Below are 18,514 nucleotides of genomic sequence, written 5' to 3'. Positions count from 1 at the left end.
CCAGAGGCGGCGGCACAGGTCTGACTCTGGTGAGCCCTCTCCCACCTGCAGGCTCCATGAGTGACAGGGCAGGTTCCAGGCAGCCGCAGGATCCCAGCGACACCTAGCCCCGCTCATCGCCCCACGTCCTGCCAGCTGTCCTGGCTTCAAACACGCGCAGCTCTGTCGTGGGCGGGTGGCGGGTGACACGGCCCGCCCCCGCCCTGGCTCCCAGGAGCCGTCAATAACTGGGGCCACTTCTCTCCAGTCCTCCTCAGGATCATCCCCGCCCCAGCCCCGAGGCGTCCAAATCCCACGCTCTTCCCATCACGGAGCTCGGCGACTCTGATCGCTGGCTGCTTCGTGGGCTTCTCCGGGCTGTGTTTACTCACGGTGCTGCATAAACCAGCACAGTGCACAGAAACATTAGACAGTGATGCTTAGCTTAGGTGATAAATTATCAAATTTATCTTGGCTTTCCCCAAGAACTGAAGGAGACTGTGACCTTCAGTTCCACGAACGGTCTGCTCTGCGGCAGGCATCGTGTTGACGGATCTGCCAGTGCAGACTCGGGCTGGGCCTGCGGTGAGGACCCCACGTCACTGCACGTCAGCTGAGCTTTTACTGCTGTCTATTCAACTTCGGTATCTAAAACAATCACCTCCCAAACATCAATGTTTTTCATATACAAAACTTTACGAAAACTCTACTTGACTGTTATAAGGAACCTTGACAATCGATAGATTTCATCCTAAGAAAAAGAAAAGTAATCCAGGAAAGAAACATTTCAAAACATCACTGCAAACAGCACTGTGTCACCAACGTAAGCTGGAAAATTTCCAGATGTTTGGAGAGAACTCACCCCAGTCCGTGAGGATGGAGGTGCCCCACACCTGTCCGTTTGGGGGATGGGTCAGAGGGCGTCCCTTACCTGTGGGCCGGATGGTGGAGGCGGCATCAGTGGGGATGGTCAGGGGCACGCACTCATCGTCCTGGGAGTAGCCCGCTTGAATGGCGCGCAGGTAGCTGTGGCTGCGTGTCCGGAAGCATCCCGGGAGGTCCAGCGCGTCCATGGCCTGAGACTCCACCTCGCTGAAGACCGACTCACACACCGACTCGAACTGCCCGTTGACCTCGGCCTCGCTCATCTGGAAGAACGACAGCGCAGCTGACGGCTCGGCCCGGCCAGGCGCCACAGCCACGCGCCAGCGGAGAAGCGCTCAGAGCTCACCCGCAGGCACTCACCGCCTGCCATGCACAGCTTAATTAATTTGAAGTCGGCACACTGGGAGCCATTAAGCTCGGGGAACGCTGAGAAAACCCACCAATTCCCACTGTGCCCTGGAAAGTCTAGAGACCCCGAGGCAGAGCTTTAAAGTGCGACTGGCAGTTACCATTGAGGTCAAGAGGAACAGCGAGGTTAAAGGTTAGCACACTGTGCAAAGTATTCGTCATCCTTCTTTTTCCGTTTTCATGGCCCAGGCTGTTTCCAGCTCAGACAAGCCAGGTATGGACGCTGTGCTCACAAAGATCCATGGGCGTGGCTGTCTCTGCTTCCGCTCAGCCCAGTGCCCTGGGCTGAGGACACGGACGCCTGCTCGGCCACGAGCTTGCCCCTGCGTCCCTGAAGGCAGCCCCAGCCCGTGTCCTGGAGGTGCCTCGGTCTCTCACAATGCAGGTGCGCCGCCCACACTCCATTGGGTCCCTCCCCTTCTTCAGCGTGGGCTGGTAGTGTCTGCCCTGAGTTTGGCGGTTCAGCAGGTAAAGTCGTTATTCTCAAGCCTGACATTTCATTTCTGGGTAGAGAGTCACCCTGGGACCCTGTGTTACGAAACGTGACTGGGCCTTGGAGAGCGCGGGTCCTGAGGGCCGCGCTCCAGGGGCCTGACTGCGGGTGAGCGGAGGGCCTCCGTGTGCTGTCCTCGCGGAATGCGGTTTCCTGAGGTTTCTGGGGCCTCCCAGGAGCCATGTCTAGGAGTTTATACAGAAACTCGGTAGCGGGACACAGAGCAGGCTGAAGAGCCTGGGGCGGGGGTGGGGGGAGTGGGGATTGTAGGAACGAAGATTCTGGGCTGGGCCCGTGAGCTGCAGCTGCTCCCAGGCCCGGTTCGTGGGGGACCTGGACAGGTGGCTCCTCCCCAAACCCCGCCTCCCAGGGCACCTCGTGTTAACACGGAAGCCGGTCAGGAGATGCCCGTGGAGACGCTTACATGGAGGGCCAGAGTTCTGCATGGAACTGGGGCTCAGGCAGAGGCCAAGACAATTCTCCTGGGTGACCTGCTGGGTCCCTGCTTAGGGCTCATGGAGGGGCCCGGAAACCTAGGCTGGTCTCCCCACCACCCCGATGCAGGGGGCCTCTGCCCTAGGAACCCTGCCTGCCCCCTGCGCCCCAGCCACGCCTGCGGGCAGTGTACTCACAGAGGCCATGGCTGGGTACAGTCTCAGCCCAGCGCCCAGCTGAGTCACTCACTCCACCCCTGGAACATGACCCACAACTTGCTGAACACTCCTGCTACATTGACAGGTAAATTTTAAAAAGTATTGTTCTAAATACCAGATCAATCCTTTTCCTCTAACTGTTCACAGAGTAAAAGCAGGTAAAGAATTGGATTTGCCCTTCATCAGAGAAGACAGCTTCTGCCCACCTCTAATCACAGACCTGGGCCTGGGTCTCTGCACTTACCTGAGATGCTTCCCTGGCTCCCTGCTTCTATTAACACTTGAGATTATTCACAAGCGCTCCCTTCACTGGACAAATCCCAGTGAGCATGGCCCGGGAGGAAGTTGCTGACGGGGTCTTAAAGGTAGGACTGCTGACCCAGAGCCCAGAGTGAGGGGACACTGAGTTTGTTCAGGCAGAAATGACCAGAGAAAGACCCCCGGGCGATTGCACCACGCGAGAGGTTTCAGGGTGTCTGATGCTGGAAAGTGGCAGACGAGTTCGGGCAAAGACAGATGCCGACACCCCAGCACAGTCACCTTGGTGCCCATGGAGGGAAATGCATCCCAAACACTCTCACTCTGGCTCGAAGTATGCCGTTTCCTGGAGTACAGACTCCTTCCGACCCAGGTTTTCCCTCATGTGGAACTGTATCAGAAAGTCTCAGACTGTTTCATGTCATTTACGTCACAGACCCAGGTCAGACAACCTAAAGAGGCCAGAAACCGTGTGGGGTCACCCGCGCCCGCCAGTTCCGACACGGGGTCTTGGTAGGTTCCCCCTTGCTGCAAACCCACAGGCCCAGGGCCTTTCTCCTTCTGGAAGAGGTGCCATCACCCTCACGGGTACCTTCTGACACTCAGGGATGGGCGTTCAGTGAGGACCGCTCGGCCAGTGCTTTCAGCCACAAAGCTGACCAGCGAGGCCCTTCAAATGAGGGGGACTTTTCCCCGAAACAAATAAGCAGTTGAGAAGGACCTCAGCTGGTCTAGACTGGAACTAAAATGGCCTTTTCTCTGACTAGCTCGAGGGAGATTTGGAAAAGTGGGCATTTTACTCTGCGACTCAAACCGCAGTTCAGCCTGACACGGGGTGTCTCGGGAGGTTGCAAAGTCAGAGGGGCACATAATCAGTGTGGGCTGAAGTGCTGGCTTCTCTAGTCAACTGCAAGAGCAGGAAAGCACTTAAACTGCTTCTGGAGGACGTGGGCTTCGAGATACCAGAGAAGAGAAAATCAGAAGATGGTGAGGAACGTGGCTCCTAGTGGCAGAGAGCCCGATACATGCTGAGGGCGGGTTTCCCAGGTCAGGATGGTGGCGCTTGCAGAGCGAGGTGGTGGCTGTGGGCGGGGGGCGGGACCCTGGACGCAGCTGCTGGCGCTGGAAAGAGGGGCAGCCGCTGCGGGAACTGGCACGGAGCTTCCTCGGGAGACCACAGCTGCACCCGCAGGAACAGGGCGTGCAGCGTGAGAACCGGAAGCGGAGACACCGACAGACGCTCGCACACCGTGTCCACACAGTGTCGCTCACAGCAGCCAAGGCGGAAGCAACACAGTGTCTGCTGACAGACGGTGGGCACAGTGTGGGCCATCCACACGGCGTGCTGCTCAGCCTTACAGAGGAGAAGCACGTTCTGACACAGGCACCCAACGGAGGAAAGCGAAGCAGGGCAGACACGGAGGGCAAGCGCTGTGAGAGTCACTCCTGTGAGGTCCCGGGGAGGAGACAGAGAGGGGATGGGGGGCGGGGGGCCAGCTCTGCGTGGGCACAGCTTCAGTTTAGGAAGATGAGAGCGTTCTGGAGATGACGGTGGGGGTGGCTGCCCAACAATGCGACGTGCCAAACGCCACAGGATGTACACTGCAAGACGGTTAAGATGGTACATGTTGTGGATTTTAGGTATATTTTACCACAGTGAAAAGAGAAAGGATGCATGACAGAAAGAAGCTACACTCAGACTGACACTGCTTTGTGAAGACAACGAGAAGGCAGGAGGAGCGGGTGGCAGGCTCGGCCGTGGGGGAAGGCGGACGCTGCTCCTGCGGGGGCAGTGGGGTGCCCCCTGCCCTGCGGTCTCCTGACGACCCCCCCCAACCCCTGCACGCCCAGCAAAGCGCCTGGGTTCCTGGGCAAACTGAGCAGCTGTCAGAGCGATCTGGACGGTGCATGGATGAAGCACACAGAGACTCGCAGGAACCAGGATGTGGCCACAGGGGCCTCAGCAAGGCAGCCACCGCAGGAAGGCGAGCAGAGACTAGATGGGAGCCCCTCCTGCCCTCAGCCTCTGGGCTGGCTCACCCTCCCGCCTAGGGAGCAGCTGAGCCACTGCGCCCAGAGCCCACCTGTCCAGACAGCTGTCCCACTGTGGCTCCCTCACGCCCAGTGGCGCTGGGTCCAGAAACATCGGCAGCCAGGCTGGGTGTGAGCACAGTGGTGGCGAGGGTGTGAGGGCCGGGGAGAGGTTCCCGAGCGCCCCTCTGTGGGTCCCCTCCTGCGGGGCCCCCTCCCTCAGGCGGCAGAGCCAGGGGTGGTCTGGATCGCCTGTGTCCTCAGAGAACAACACAGGGCATGACCTGATGGCTCGCCTGCAGCTGCGGGGACAGTCTGTCCATGGAAACACCAGCGACCTCAGGGGGTTGGTGCTATGGGGCCCTGTGTGTCCCGTTGGGTGGGGCTCAGACCCTCCGCATGGGGGGCCTGGCCCAGGGAAGGAGGCTGCTCCGTGTGGGGGGTGCTGCAGGGGAACGCGGTGGACGCTCCCGTCAGCCCTGCTCAGAGGGGCTGGGAGTGAGAACGACTGGTCACAAAGGCCCCGTCACGCCCACGGAGCTCCCTAGTGCAATGATGGCACAGGAGCACTCCTGGCTGGGACTCTGCAGCAGGGGGCTGACCAGGAGGGGAGGGACCCTACCTGGTTCAGACCTGAGTCTACAGCAGGGGCTGACCAGGAGGAGAGGGGCCCCACCTGGCTCAGGCCTGAGTCTGCAGCAGGGGGCAGACCGGGAGGGGGCCCCACCTGGCTCACGCAGCTGGCCTGGCTGAGGGTGCTGACGGCTCGCATGTAGCTCTGGTTCCGGGAGCGGAACTTCGGGGAGTTGTAGTTGGCAGAGGGGTCCAGCCCGTGGCTGGCAGGCCCGTCGCTGGCAGCTTGCAGGTAGCTCTGGCTACAGGAGAGAAAGAGAGAAGACAGAGGCCTCGTGAGCATCGCTGCAGGGACCATGTGTGGCAGTGCCCGGGGCTGCTATCAAACCCTATCGCGAGGTGGGCATCTAGGGCTCGTGGTAACATTCCTGACAGACGAGCTCATGGATGTGGGTTCATCAGCACCAATGGGGCAGACTACTTACAGACTTGCTTCGAAACCTGACTTTTTATCATCAGGTAGTGAAATCTGGATTATTCCACGAAGAGGGAAACCTAACCCTGAAAGCTTGGATAACTCACACAGCCTCAGAGCAAACTGGGCTCAGAAGTCCACGAGAGTCTCATAAAGGTCAGGGTAGCTTTTGGCAACTTTACACACTCAGAAAAATAGAAGAAGAAAAAATCAAAGGTTTGCCAGCCGTTTTAACTTATGTGAAGTTGTCCAGATTATGCAATAGAAGCAGAGAGCAGACTGAAAACTCAAATCCATATTATCATCATAATGGTCATTTCCTTCCAAACAGTCTTAAAAATCAATTTCCTCTAGTCCGTCCCCCTCCTTGTTTTTTGCAAAATCTTGAAAGCATAGGGGAAACCCTGAGGATGTCTGGCAGAGAGAGGGTTCAGCTGGGTTGACGTTTCTGGCTAAATAAAGCTCCTTTCAGGTTTGGTGACAGTCTTTCCACAATCAAGACACACTGTATTTTATTTGACCCCCAAGCTGGAAAAATGTGAACAACAATAATGGATTTATTCTTCTTTCCTACTGTGGATCACAATGAGACAGATAACTAGGATAATTGCACAGCCCTGTGTATAAAAATTAGGTTGCTAATTCTGACTCCATGTCTTGACCACAGTATGTTCCCTGATTTTTAAAGTAAGCCCTTGATGTAAATTGATTTCACGGTGATTTACTTCTTTGGAAATAGGGCAGCAGAGGGAAAACTGGCTTGATGTTAAGTTCAGATTAAGGAAGCTCATTTATTTTAAGGTCATTATTTCAGGTAAAGTTAATAGCATGTATTTTTAGATACTAATAGAATACAATTTACAAATTATTATAATGATAACTTTGTTTTAAAACTAGGTATATAACACATTCCAGCTCTTATATCCCTTCTTCCCACTTAAAACAGACCAAAAGAGAAGAGAAGAGAAAAGGAAAGGAAATGGGAGAGAGATGGGCCTGGGGCTGCCCTGACCTTGGCTCGTAAAGAGTCCAGGTTTCTGCCGGACTCCTTGTCACCCACGCTGCTCGGGCCCGGGTCTGGACGGGGGTCTGCACACTCCAGTTTCTACCAGTTAGCACTTTTATCTTACTTCCAATTGAAGAGCTTTCCCTTCTGATTAACACCGCTCTTTGCTGATTCAACATTCTCACATTTAAGTTCTCAGCATCTGTAAAAGCAGGGCTCTGTCTTCTTTATCTCTGTATCCAGATTTCCAGCCCAGAGCCTGGCACTGTGAGTGGGGTGACTCAGAACTATGGCTGAGTGGCATCCACACAGGACTCTGTATTTGTGATTCTACGTTCAGATGTGTCTTCTAACTCACGACCACCTCTTTATTCCAGCCCTGGGCAGCCACTGAGAGACGAGCTGCCACTACAGAAAGCTAACCTCAGGTTTTCTTTCACACACAGACTCCAGACATCGAACATCCATGATGTACTGTTATGCTGGCCCCTGGAAGCACCCTGTACCAGCCCGTCAGTCCTCGCAGGGACCCCACATGCTTGGGCCTCACTGCAAATGGGGAGCCACCTCACCCAGGTGCCCGCAAAGCGAACGCAGAGCTAGACTCCGGGCCCAGGCAGCCTGGCTCCAAAACTGATGCTTTTTGCCCCAAGATCTGGGCAGCTGAGTCAGAGGAGCAGAGGTTGCAAAGGTCTGGTCCCCAACTTCATCCGCACTTGATTATGGTGGCTTAGCATCCTCCAAAACACTCGGTAGGCCACGGAGCCCCGCAGGTCACAGACCTGGGGGCTGTTGGGAAAGTGCTTTTTCAGGTTATTTCCATAATTAGACTGAGTGTGTAAATATGGAAATATTCAGACTAAGCTTTAACTGCAGTCACAGGAGAACGTGTGCTCATGTTCACCCCATCCAGGGCTGGGTGCTCAGACCCTAGAAGTGACACCAGAGGGCCCTCCCCGGGGACCTTCTCTCTGGGGACGGCTGAAACCCCCCCCAGCCCTGAGGAGCCTCCCGAGGATGACAGAGAGCCGGCGTCAGGCTCAGAATCGGTTCCCCGTGTGACTGGAAGGTGGGAGGGCCCTGGGCTGGAGACCGAGATGAGGGGCGGCGTTGCGGGCTTTGGGGCTGAGCTGCCCGCCCACCCTGCTTTCCCCCTCGTGCGTCCCAGGCTGCCGGACCTGCTGCTCTGGGTCTGCTCCTCACGGCGTTCCTCCTCTAACCAGAAGCACTGCGGGGAGAGGCCTGTGTGCCTTCTGGTAAATTCTGCAGACTTTCTCCAGCAGGTGCCCGGAATGCTGCCAGGCGCTGATGCCAGCAACGATGGAGGGATGATGCCAGACAGAAACATGGGGCACCCAGTTACACGTGGAGTTCAGAGGAGCAGCAAGTAACTCTCACTAGCAGCATGTTCCCAATCGTCCCAAACGTGTCCCTGAGGCTAACGGAACGCACCGTCCAGCTGGAAGGCAGACGTCACTGTTTGTCTCTCTTAAATCTGGCACTACTACAACAGACGCACACTTGGGCCTACAGGGTCGGAACGTGGACGGGATCACCGACGGTCCCAGTGCACAGCGGTGGACAGCGGGGCTGTGGGGAGACGTGGGCTGCGGAGCGGCTTCCGGAAAAGACCAGTGGGGACTGTGCAGCCCCCTCTGGAGTCTGGACTTGATGCCACAAGCACAGGAAAGCACTGCCAGCCCTTCACTGCGGAGACGGGCGCTCAGAGGGTGTGCAGGAGTGGGGGGCGCACGCAGAGCCCCTGTCACTGCCCGCTGCACTGTGCTCGGTCCACCCTCAGGAGGCCTGGGCGGGGGGCGGGACGTGCGGCCCAGGTTCGTCTGTGGAGTTTGGTAGAGGAGTCTCAGGGCACACCCGGGGGGCTGATGGGGTCAGGGGTGCTCAGATGCGGCCCCCACCTTTCCACGTGAGATTCTGTCTGAACAAAACATTTCAAAAGTTGAATTTTTTTGGAAAAGAGCAAACCCAGGTGAAGTCATCATAAAGCATAGTGGTTTTTTTTTTTTTTTTTTTCTGAAATAGAAATCACAGAACAGAAAAACAAACGCCACTGGTCGTTACAGACGAGACAGACGTGCCTGTGAGCTGTGCAGGTGACGGCTCTGGGCGGCCTCCTCCTCTGTGACCACCCCCTGCCCCCCCCCACACCCCCTCGCAGTGTGCTGCTCAAGCTGAGCCCGTGACTGAAAGTGAAGTGGTGTCTCCTCCTGGATGAGTAACAACGGGATGACTGGTCATTCGTACATCTTCTTTCGTGAAAAGACTTTCCACCTACCCCCGCATTTTTAACCAGGTTATTTCTGGTTTTGTTTTGTAGGAGTTCTTTATATGTTCTGTACTCAAATCCTTTGTCAGATATTCATTCAAGTATTTTCCTTCACTTTGTGGCTTGCCTTGTCCCCTTCCTGTTGGGAGTGTTTTGACGAGCAGACTTTTTAAGTGTTGACGGCGACAGTCACTCTTCAGTCACATCAGTTTATTCTATTTGAGTTTTCCTTAACCTGAGAGGTTTCACCCCCAAGGGACAACTGGAGACACTTGGAAATATTTAGTTGTCACAGCTTGGGGATGGGAGCCTGGTGAGTAGAGACCAGAGATGCTACTAAAATTCTATAGTCACAGCCACCTGTCAACCAAAAAGAATTTTCTGGCCCCAAATATCAGCAGTGCTGAGGCTAAAACAACCCTGGTCTATTCTGACACCAATATCCCTGTTTTAAGAGCAGACAGCCTCCAAAAACACAGCATCATCCACGTTTTCCTCGGGTGAGTGTCAAGTGGGCATTCACCAAGACAGACTGTATTCTGGACCACAGAACAAACCTTAACACATTTGAAAGAACAGAAATCATACAAAGTATGTTCTTGGACCAAAATCAATAAAACTAGAAATCAGTAACAGAAGAATTTCTGGAAAATTCCCAAATATGTGGAAGTTAAACGATAGTCTTCCAGATTGGCTCAGAGAGAAAGTCTCAAAGGAAATTTAAACGTATCTTATACAGATACTCAAGGGGTGGGGGAAAGCTAGAATGAACCGCGCCGTACTAGGTTATAGTTAGAGACGTGGGTATGAATCCATGTTTAGCGTCGTACATGTGCCAGTGGATAAACAAAATAAATGACTGTAGGTATGCACGTGTGCTAGCTCTCTCTGCCGCTAAGGGAACCGGCACTGAGCACACCCGGGACTGGGCCTTGGTTTCTAAACACCGCTCTCCTGAGTGGCAGCAGGGACCCCTGCAGGGACGCTGGGCCCAGGCTGGGAGAGAAGCGGCCGGAGCGGCCGGCCCAACTTGGCTCTTCTCTGTCGAGACTGTCTGCGCTCTTCTAAGATCCTCCGCGTTTTCTTCCTGGCAGTTTCTCTAAAAACGGAGGCTGCCCTGAATCGACACCTCGATCTGGGGAGAATTAACACCGTGGCAACACTGCAGTCTCCATCAAAGCTTCTCTCTCCGTTCGTGTTGGTCCGATTACGGGGAGCAGCGCCTGCAGTCCTCAGGCAGCCAGGCTGCGTGCATCCATGCACACGCCCTGCAGACACAGCGAATTCACAGACGCGCGTCCTAACAGACGAACAGCAGGGATGCGCTGCGGAGGCTGTGGCCGTGCTCTGCGGCAGGGCTGGCTCTGCAGGGCTCCCGCCCGGTGCGCCCTGTGGTCACGCTGGGTTCAGACGTGGCCTCTGTCCTCTGCTTGGCTCACCCGCCCCAGTACTTCAGTGGTTGTTTGTTTAGAGACCTCACTGCTGAGAGGCAGAGGCTGACTCCCCCCCGCAGCACCACGCACCTCACCTGTGTGCCTTCTCAGACCCCCCGGAGCAGGGAAAGGGCTCACCACCCACACTCCGCCGATGAGACGCAGCCTCTGTTCCCGGGGTGAAGGCCCCTGTCACGGAGCAGATCCACGCTACCGGAAGCCTGGCCGCCCCTCCTCATTCCCAGGGTTGTCAGCCTGGGGGTGTCAGCCAGGGGTGTGTGCATGGGGGGCTGGCAGGGACCAGCTTCACGAAAGCGGCTCTGAGGGAGGTCTTTCCTGCCGCGAGACCCTCCTGTGTTGTCTCACACGTGTCATTTCTGCTATTAAAAGAGTCCGTTGTTGGCTTCAGGGCCCTCTAAGCCCGCTGAGCGATGATGAAGCTGTGCCTCCTGGACGCCACGTTCCCCCGGCGACAGCTGACGCCACACCCGGACCGTCACAGATGACAGCGTCTGCGAGGGCACCAGGGTGCCCCCGGCTCCGCCAAGAGGCAGCACATACGCTTCAGTAGGATTCAGTTTCCTGATCCGGTGTCTTTCCAAACATCCTCTTTTTTTCCCAAACTAACTTATAGTTGAACTTCTGAATTGTATTTTGAGGAAAAAGTGGCAACACTGCAGACAGGATTATGAACTAGACTCCACGGTAAGGAGAGCAGAGAGATGAAAACATCAGGGAGAATGATGAGTATTAAGGAAAAGCTTCAATTATTTATCTTCCGTGTTATGACACTCTGTCAACATCAATGGAAATAAATGTATCATGAAAAAATCTGCTCTCGTTACAAAGTGATGTGCCTGTAAGCCCTCAGAGATTAAAGCAAGGCCTGTAAATATGAGCGTGAAAAACTTAAAATGAGGGACACATTTCATACAAACATGCATATTTATATACACTGCACAATACAGGATACATTGAAAATGAGTAGTATTAAGTAGTAGAGGATGTTCAGCCAGTTTAAAAACAGTCTGGGAGCTCCCCAGAAGGTCACACATGATATTCCCAAGAGACCCGGCAGGTTGACCCCCAGGTACGGGACAAATGAAGGTAACTGTCCACGGAGAGACGTGTGCAGGATTTGTCATAAGAGCCCCGAAGTGTAAACAAACGTCGATGAGGTGCGGGAGAAGTTATCGGTGCTGCAGCCACACGATGGAGTACTACCCAGCTGTAACAGCAGAGGAGGCTGGCGCTGGCCACAGAGCAGAGGAACCTTAAAGACACGCTGGGTGGGAGAAGCCAACATGAAGGCACGTGCTGCAGGATTGCATGTCCACGGCACGTCCGGAACTGGCAAACCGGGGAGACAGAGAGCACATGGGGTGGCTGTCGGGTTGGGGTGGAGGAGCTGGGCGGCTCCTCAGTGGGAAGCCACATCCTGACATGGATCACAAGGACCTGTGAATATACCACAAGCCACTGAGCTGTACACGTCAAGGGGATGAACTGCATGGTCTGTAAGTTATATCCTAGTCAAGGGGTTAGGAATCAGGTATGGAAAGAAACATGTTTAGTTTTCTGTCACTTGTCAACTGAAGTGTGATGATTCGGGAGGGGTTTTCAGAAGCCAGTCGAGGCCCCGTCACTGGCTCACGGTGCGTCCAGGGGCCCTGGCCTCCCTGGGTGGGGGAGGCCCCGAGGCCGTGGAGTGAGCAGTCATGTAACTCCCACCAAACGCAGCCATTGTCCTCGCATCCTGCAAAGCCCCTGTGCGTCTCTGGGGCCTCATTTCATGAGGGCCCACTCATTTCATGACAGGGCGCTCACCTTCCTGAGAGGTGACCCCAGGCCCAAAGGTCCCTGCGCAGGTGATCCAGACTCTGCACAAAGATGGCTCCCTCCGGAGGGTGCGTGTGTTACTTCAGTGCTACACACGCATTTTCAAAGCCTGTGGTGCATCATCGCAGCTGTGTGATAAACCAGCAGCTCAGATGAGCTCGACGCCGAGCAGCAGTGTGTCCCAGAGCGGACCTGCCTTCACAGCCTCAGCCTCCGAGTCACGACAGGGCCGCGCTCCGTTCCCTCCCAGAGGTGAGAGACGCAGGTGCCCAGGAGGGGTGGTGGCGGGCACCAAAGGGAGTCTAGCGCTGGTGCGAGAGGAATCATCTTACCCAGAGGCGGTGTTTCAGGCAACCAGGCGGGAGAGTTCCTGAGCCAACACAGAGCCGGGGCTGCTCCCTCCAGGTGGTCAGAGCCGAGCATCGGGAGATGTTCCTGGGGTCGCCTGCCATCCGGGTCGTGGACGGGAGGCTCCTGGGGTTGCCTGTCATGTGGGTCGTGGACAAGATGCTTCTGGGGTTGCCTGCCCTGTGGGTCGTGGAGGAGAAGCTCCTGGGGTTGCCTGCCTTCCGGGTCATGGACAGGAGACTCCTGGGGTCGATGACCCTGTGGGTTGTGGACAAGAGGCTCCTGGGGTCGCCTGTCATGCGGGTCGTGGACGAGACGCTTTTGGGGTTGCCTGCCCTGCAGGTCGTGAACGAGAGGCTCCTGGGGTCGATGGCCCTGCGGGTCATGGATGAGAGGCTCCTGGGGTTGCCTGCCATGCGGGTCATGGACAGGAGGCTCCTGGGGTTGCCTGCCATGCGGGTCATGGACAGGAGGCTCCTGGAGTTGCCTGCCCTGCGGGTCGTGGATGGGAGACGCCTGGGGTTGCCCACTGTCCGGGTCGTGGACGGGAGACTCCTGGGGTAGCCTGCCCTGCAGGTCATGGATGAGAGGCTCCTGGTGTTGCCTGCCTTCTGGGTCATGGACGGGAGACTCCTGGAGTTGCCTGCTGTCCGGGTCATGGACGGGAGACTCCCGGGGTCACCTGTCCTGTGGGTTGTGGATGAGAGGCTCCTGGTGTCGCCTGCCTTCTGGGTCATGGACGGGAGACTCCTGGAGTTGCCTGCTGTCCGGGTCATGGACGGGAGACTCCCGGGGTCACCTGTCCTGTGGGTTGTGGATGAGAGGCTCCTGGTGTCGCCTGCCTTCTGGGTCATGGACGGGAGACTCCTGGAGTTGCCTGCTGTCCGGGTCATGGACGGGAGACTCCCGGGGTCACCTGTCCTGTGGGTTGTGGATGAGAGGCTCCTGGGGTCGCCTGCCCTGTGGGTTGTGGACGGGAGATTCCAGGCTGCAGACGTGGCTGTCCTCCTCCAGGTGGTCACAGAACTTCTCTGATCCCTGCAGAGGGACGGCTGAGGGTGGGGAGAGCAGGGATTCGAGGCTGGGAGACCCCAGTCTGGTGTTGGGGGTTGCCGTCCCCCTCCTCCCTGGTGTGCGGCTGAGTGAGTCTGTGAGGTGGCCACCCCACCTGCCCCTCTGGTGACGGCCAGCCTAGACTGCTTGCTCACTCCAGGTTGAGTGGGAGTCCAGGGAGGCAGGGGACAGTGTGGACTCAGGGCCGCCCCTGCCGGCCCGTGCATGCTGGGCCACCAAGACAGCGGCCACAGCAGTGTGCACGTCCTGGCACGGAGAGAGTACCCCACGGAGGCATCGGCCACCCTGGGCCGCGCTGGGCGAGGGCTGCGCTCAGGGACAGCCAAGACCGTCTCGGGCACTCATCCTGCCCCCCGAGAGCCTTCCGTTGCAGTTGGGCTCCACTCCTTTCTCTATGTCTGAGATGGGTTTTTAAGCAAGCACGGAGCCTTTCTCTTTACTAAAATTTCTGACACTTGCTGGTTTATATTAAAAGCTAGTGTCAGGACGACAGGAAAATACCCACTGAAGGTTTCCCAGAGCTCCCAGCATCACAGTGCCCTGCTGGTTCCTGGACCACACACCCCAGGTGGAGTCACATAGGTGGCGTCAGCTCCAGATCTGAACTTCAATAAACATCCAAGGCGCTTCTGTGGCAGATGGTCTCTGGACCCCCGACACTTAGAGGAACACAGGTCTACTGGGGTAGCGTGCGCGGGTGCCCCACTGAGGGACCCTTCAGAGAACCTGCATTTTTATCCATTTCATCCACAAACAACAACAAACACACTTGTGAGACATCTTCCTGTGGGTGATGGAGACTGGGTTTGTGTCTGCATTGGGGCTGGCCCCGGGGTGACCACACTGGGAAGTAAACGCCGAGCTCTGAGCACACCAGGGTCTGCTGGACTCAGGCGCTCTGTCCAGGGAACATGCCGGATGGCCTGTGCCCAAGGCGGCCCTACCCTACATGGCTTGGGCACTGAGATGGGGGGCATGAGCCCAGGATCCCTGATGTTGGGGTGCACAGGTGCAGATGCAGAAACGGGACACGCAGACCAGGGGCGGGGGCAGCAGGGGTGGAAGGCTTATTGCAAAGGAGACTAGAGTTTGACCACATGTGCTGGAGCTCATCAAATACTCACCAGCCAAAGTGAATGGCAGTGCCCTGCCTGGAGAACTCTGAGGGAACACGCAGCCTGACTTTGTGGTTGTTCAGCCCCTCAGTCGTGTCTGACTCTTTGCAACCCCATGGACTGTAGCCCGCCAGGCTTCTCTGTCCATGGGATTCTCTAGGCAAGAATACTGGAGCGGGTAGCCATGCCCTCCTCCAGGGGATCTTCCCGACCCAGGGATTGACCCCGAGTCTCCTGCACTGCAGGTTCTTGACTGCTGAGCCGCCTGGGAAGCACTTAGATCTGTCCTGATCCTTCCTGGGCCTGGGCCCGGAGACACAGTCACAGGACGTGCTGCCTTTTCAGCCCTGTCCCGGGCGCCCGTCTGAGGGCAGTGGAATCAGACTAGATCCGTGACGTGACGCTCACACTCAGGCCAGTGCCTGGCTGGACCCCCAGGCCAGGGCATCAGGGGCTGGGGTCCCTCAGGCCTGCCCCTTCCGGGAGGGGCTCTCGGGGCCCATCTGAGGGGGTGTGTGTTCCAGTGACCAGCCTTCTGAGCCCACAGTCGCACACATTAAGAAGAGGCCTAAGAAACAGGGCACAGCCAGCACTGCTGGTGGGTTAACCAGCCTGGTGGCTAACAGGTAACCATAGGTGCAGCAAGAGGATGATCGATCAGCATGGCAACCAGTACGTCACCACTAACCACCTCGGTATCTATGCACCTGCTGTTCACTGAGCTACACACACTGCCCGGGTGCCCCTGGGCCGGCACAGACCTGACTCATGTACTCGGCCAGTGTGCACGGAGCACCCTCTGGGGGCAGAGTCTGCACACAAAGGACGGCAGTTAACACTAAATACCTCCGGGTTGTGGAGATCAAAGAAAAATTCAGTCCACATACAGAGACTCTTTCATCAAACCCTCGACAAAAGGAAGTGAGAAAACGCGGATTTTGAAGAGAACGGAAGACGCAGAGAGTCCATGAGTGACAGGTGAGACCAGCCACTGTGGAAGCAGCCTGCCCCGGGGAGGGGGCCGGGGTGCAGCCCCTGCCTCTTCTGGACCGTCCAGCACGGGGACGGCCGGGACGGCCCTTCCTCAGGAAGCCCTGCCATCTCCCCACGTGGCTGAGACCCTGGCCACTCCCCCAGCCTCTCCTGCCTGTCCGTGGGCCCTGCCTTCCGATCAGGAAGGCGGGGTACCGCAGCAGTGCTGGTCTCCTGGGGGCGCCTGCTGTCCTCTGGCGCCGCCCGCCCCACTGACCCCGCAGAAGCAGAAAGCAGGCATCCTCACACCCGGCCGCCGGGACCGTGGAGGCGACCCCTCTCAGCAACTGCGCGCCACCTGCCCTGCCAGACTCGGCGCCGTTGCCATGCCTGCCCTCCTCACAGCAGCCGCTCACTGCACGCCACCCCAGCCCTGCCCTAGTCACAGCCCTGGGGGTCCCACTCTGTCCCTAGGACGTCTGCCTCTAGGCCGGTTTTCTCAACCCACACAACATCACTAAGGCAGCCCTGGTGACTCCCCCAGGCCTCCTGACGGACACCCGATGGTGTCCACCCAGTTGGATCAACCTTTCTAGAACAGGAATCTGCTAGCTGACTTGAATTTCTTCAGTGGTTCTCTATGGCCTTCAGGAATAGTTTTTAAGACAATTATTAGCATAACAAGGGAGACGCCTGGGACACAAGGTTTTAGTAAAAATCACCACTGACAATCCCACAGAATGAGAGTGAAAGTCACTCCGTCGAGTCCAACTCTTTGTGACGCTATGGACTGTAGCCCACCAGGCTCCTCCGTCCATGGCATTCTTCAGGCAAGAATACTGGAGTGGGTTGCCATTTCTTCTCCAGGGCATCTTCTTGACCCAAGGATCGAACCCAGGGCTCCCACATTGCAGGCAGACTCTTTACAGACTGAGCAACCAGGGAAGCCAACCCCACAGAATGGCCCCAGTGAAAATTTCCTTAAAAGCAGTTCCATCCATTAAACATTATTAAGCGCCAACTCTGTCAGGAAAATGGGGGTGAGCTCTATGCTCTCGAGAGACTTAGTATGAAGTCTGGAGAGTGAGACCAACAGGGAACCAGGTAAACTCCCGGGCCAGCATGTGAAGAACACGTTCTGTTCTGCTGGCAACAGCCACTCTGTTCTGTGTTTTCCCCGTTAGTACCAGAAATTAAAAACCACCGCGGCAGATAAATGTTTGTTTCCATTCTTCTCACTCCATTGTATTTTCTGACTGCTGATTTTATAGGTTAAATGTTTGACTACCTACCACTGTATAAAGTAAGAGGTACATGCTATTACTACTTAAGGAGAAAGAGGTTTTTTTCACTATTGCCATATCTAATGATAAATGCTGACTTTAACATCTACTTGAATGGTCACCATACAAATGTAGGAATCAGTTGACAGTAAAATGTATGTAGCATCCTGCTGTGATTGGAGATAATCACTAAATGCACCTCCATCTGAAATGAAAATAACAGTGTAACTGTACCACGAAACAGATCATAAGTGGAGTCCCTGTCAGCTAACAGTGTTAGCTGAAGAGCTACGGCATGACCACTACCAGGATAATAAAAAGAAATGAGTGTACACTGTCATCTGAGGAGGTGATAATGTAATCAGGACGTAGAGAAAGACACAGAAGATGGAAAAGAAGAATTATGACACCGAAGGTGCAGGAAAATGACAGAGGACTCTCGGTATGGGAACTCTGCAGTGGCCGGAAGTCACCCGGTACTGGGCAGTGTCTGGCCCTGGGAGGGGGTCTGTGTAGGAAAAGCCGTGCACTGTCTGGTCCAGGAGTGCAGAGGCTCCTCCCCAGGTACACATGATGGGTGTTGGACTTGGAAGTGATTTCAGAGAGGGTCCAGGCTAGCAGCCCTCAAATGCTCACCCCTTTTGCACCATCGAGGAAGAGGCTCCCTGGTGATAATGCCAAGCCCCGACCCCTGCCAAGGACACGCGCCTCTCCCCGAGCATCTCCCACTGTATGTCTCACGTAAAATGAGCCCTGGAGACACAAAATATGGCAGCACTGCTGGGAATAAGCTCCATTTTATGGCTTTAAAGTCCACATAAAATTATAATTCCACTTGAAGCTGCAAAGTCTAATAAAGTCACAGAGCATAAATTTATTACTGTAGTAACTTTACAACACAAGGATAATTTGTTTTAAATATGGTATTATTTTTGAAGAAACAGTACTTATAGGTTACAAGGAGGCTTAGAAGACAATAAAACTGATTTTCAATATATTTTCTTATGTTAACACTAACATATAATTTTGGAAAAAATTCAGAAAATATTTAAAAGAAAATGGAATTCAGCCAGAAGTCCACCACCCAGAGATAACCATGGCTAATATTTTCACATATTCGTTTTCCATTGCTATGTCTGTTGGCTCATTTCATGTACCAACTTGGCTTGACTGTGTGACCCAGCAACTTGGTCAAGAGTAGTCTAGACAGCCAAACCAGTCAATCCTAAAGGACATCAGTCCTGAATATTCATTGGAAGGACTGGTGCTGAAGCTGAAGCTCCAATACTTTGGCCACCTCTTGCTAAGAACTGATTCACCGGAACAGACCCTGATGCTGGGAAAGATTGAAGGCAGGAGGAGAAGGGGATGACAGAGGATGAGATGGTTGGATGGCATCACT

General features: G+C 55.5%; 1 protein-coding gene across 2 annotated transcripts in view; it reads right to left on the bottom strand.

Annotated features, from left to right (window-relative positions):
- The window catches only part of DLGAP2 (DLG associated protein 2), a 275,780-nt gene that overhangs the window by 60,788 nt on the left and 196,478 nt on the right, over window positions 1–18,514 (bottom strand). For both annotated transcript variants that reach the window (XM_027529990.1, XM_027529991.1), the window contains exons 5-6: window positions 5,435–5,582; window positions 911–1,127 (exon numbers count right to left, since the gene is read on the bottom strand). In XM_027529990.1, the coding sequence (XP_027385791.1) occupies window positions 911–1,127; window positions 5,435–5,582 (365 nt within the window). The remainder of the gene's footprint in view (window positions 1–910; window positions 1,128–5,434; window positions 5,583–18,514) is intronic.

This window comes from Bos indicus x Bos taurus, chromosome 27 (assembly GCF_003369695.1).
Source record: "Bos indicus x Bos taurus breed Angus x Brahman F1 hybrid chromosome 27, Bos_hybrid_MaternalHap_v2.0, whole genome shotgun sequence".
NCBI lineage: Eukaryota > Metazoa > Chordata > Mammalia > Artiodactyla > Bovidae > Bos > Bos indicus x Bos taurus.
The sequence above is the reverse complement of the archived record's forward strand: the minus strand, read 5'-3'. Positions and strand labels throughout refer to the sequence as shown.